The 1,819-nt window shown below is 39.4% G+C and overlaps 1 protein-coding gene across 1 annotated transcript; it reads right to left on the reverse strand.

The window, feature by feature from the left end:
* Positions 1 to 234: 234 nt before the first annotated feature.
* MELLADRAFT_93598 (uncharacterized protein) lies at positions 235 to 1,560 on the reverse strand (the record flags this gene model as incomplete). The annotated part of the gene is made up of 1 exon (XM_007406091.1): positions 235 to 1,560. One exon carries the CDS (start codon positions 1,558 to 1,560, stop codon positions 235 to 237), a length of 1,326 nt encoding a protein of 441 aa, XP_007406153.1.
* Between the last annotated feature and the right edge of the window lie 259 nt (positions 1,561 to 1,819).

Here is a 1,819-nt window from a genome sequence, read left to right on the forward strand (position 1 = left end):
TTGTAGCTGAACAAACTTGAGATAGGGACATGTATGTTATATGAAAATAAGATAAAAGTGTGAACTTTGGGAAATTTTTCCAGTTGCATCTCCTACATGTGTGATATTGTTTCTTGGGTCATTGACTATGGAACTATATCTTTGCCTGATAAAGATTTGTAGTCAGCTTCACATCACAGAGTAAAAGAAACATGATGCCTTGACAACAAAAAGTCAACACACCTCACAGTGGATTTAGTTGTCAATCACAGTTTGAGCTGCATCAATATTTAACTTTTCAGTTTCTGTCTTTCCTAACTTGGCTTCCATAGCTTTGAATTTCCTATTGAGGTTTGCAATGTCAGCCTTTGCTTTATTCAATTCTTCCAAGCGCAAGGGGACTATGCCATTCAATTTTGTCTGGTAATTTGAGAACGTGGTGACTGAGTTCTCCAAGTAAAACCTCGAAGTAGAGATTTGAGTGTTGACACAAGCTCCCAGCTCTCCCAGGTTGGTGTTAGGAGATGGGGTTTCAGAGATTACATTGGTGTCAATGTTGCAAATCTTGTTGTCGCTTGAGTAATGCTCATCAGCAATTCTGTCCAAAGAATGGTCCACAAGCTCAGTTGTGTCACTTGGAAGGATGGATTCCAAAATCAAGAGTCTCATCTTGAGTGCCCATAAATCACCAATGGGTAGAGAGTTTTTGAGTTCCTTGGTGTAGAGGTTGGCAGGCAGATGACAAGGTATGAAATTGTATTGCTTTGAAGACCTTGTGATGTACACACAGCGAGCTTGGATTTTGTGAGGATCAACATTGCAAGACTGAGCATAGAAGTGAACATGTGCTTCAATAGCCTTGAAGAAGCAAATAATTTCCTCTGACCACCATGAAGGTATGAAATAGTGTACCTTGCTAACATCAGAGATACTAGTGATTGATTTGAGTTCTGCAATTTTGCCCATGATGGCGTAATTTTGTGGCTGGAAAATATACACCAACCCTCTTGCAGCACCACATTTGACCAAGTACTGTCTGTATTCTTTACAGACCTGTGCTTTTGTGTTTTTCAGCAACTTGAAAGGCAACCAAAATGAAACAAAACACAACACCTGTTTCTTATTGGCCAATATGTAATGATGGTCTAGGATTTTGATGTTGCCAATTTCCTCCCAACACATCAAAGATAAACATTTAAACTGAGCCAATAAGACTGGCATGATTATGTTGAGTTTCAGAATATGTTTGTGAACAGAGAAGTTGTAATAGCAATTTTTTATTGCATTATGAAAGGAGTTCCAGAAACCACCCTTGGCCAAAACATTGACACAATCTTCTAAATTAGCCTCCCATTTGAACAAGAATCTGTTAATGCCCCAGAGCTGTAGCACCAATTCAACATCTTTGAAACGGTGTGGGCTCAGGTGAACACCAGTCTTTTCAAAGTATGTTACACTAATCACTGGCATTGAGGTTGTGGAAGGGATTGGCTGTCCTTCTGGGAAGTTTTCAAGAAGATTCTTTTGCTTGTGTTCTGACAGGCTTGGTGGAATGGGTGATGCCTCCAAGTCCCAACACATCAAAACTCAAAGATGGTGTCTGACAATTGACTGAATGGTGAGGTTTGACGTTATCAGCAAGGATCTTGTATGATTTGAAATAAAAAATAGCCACACACATGTACATGTATCATCTTGTTTTTGGACACAGTTCCGAGTGCGTCAATTTTGGCAAACACTACAGGCCCATCTCTTCACATCCCTCGACTCCATTGGGGATAATTTGTAGGGAATAGTGAGCATTTTAGATATAGTTTTATAGAATTTTATAGCTTGATAA

This window comes from Melampsora larici-populina (genome assembly GCF_000204055.1).
Source record: "Melampsora larici-populina 98AG31 unplaced genomic scaffold MELLAscaffold_5, whole genome shotgun sequence".
Classification (NCBI taxonomy): Eukaryota; Fungi; Basidiomycota; class Pucciniomycetes; order Pucciniales; family Melampsoraceae; genus Melampsora; species Melampsora laricis-populina.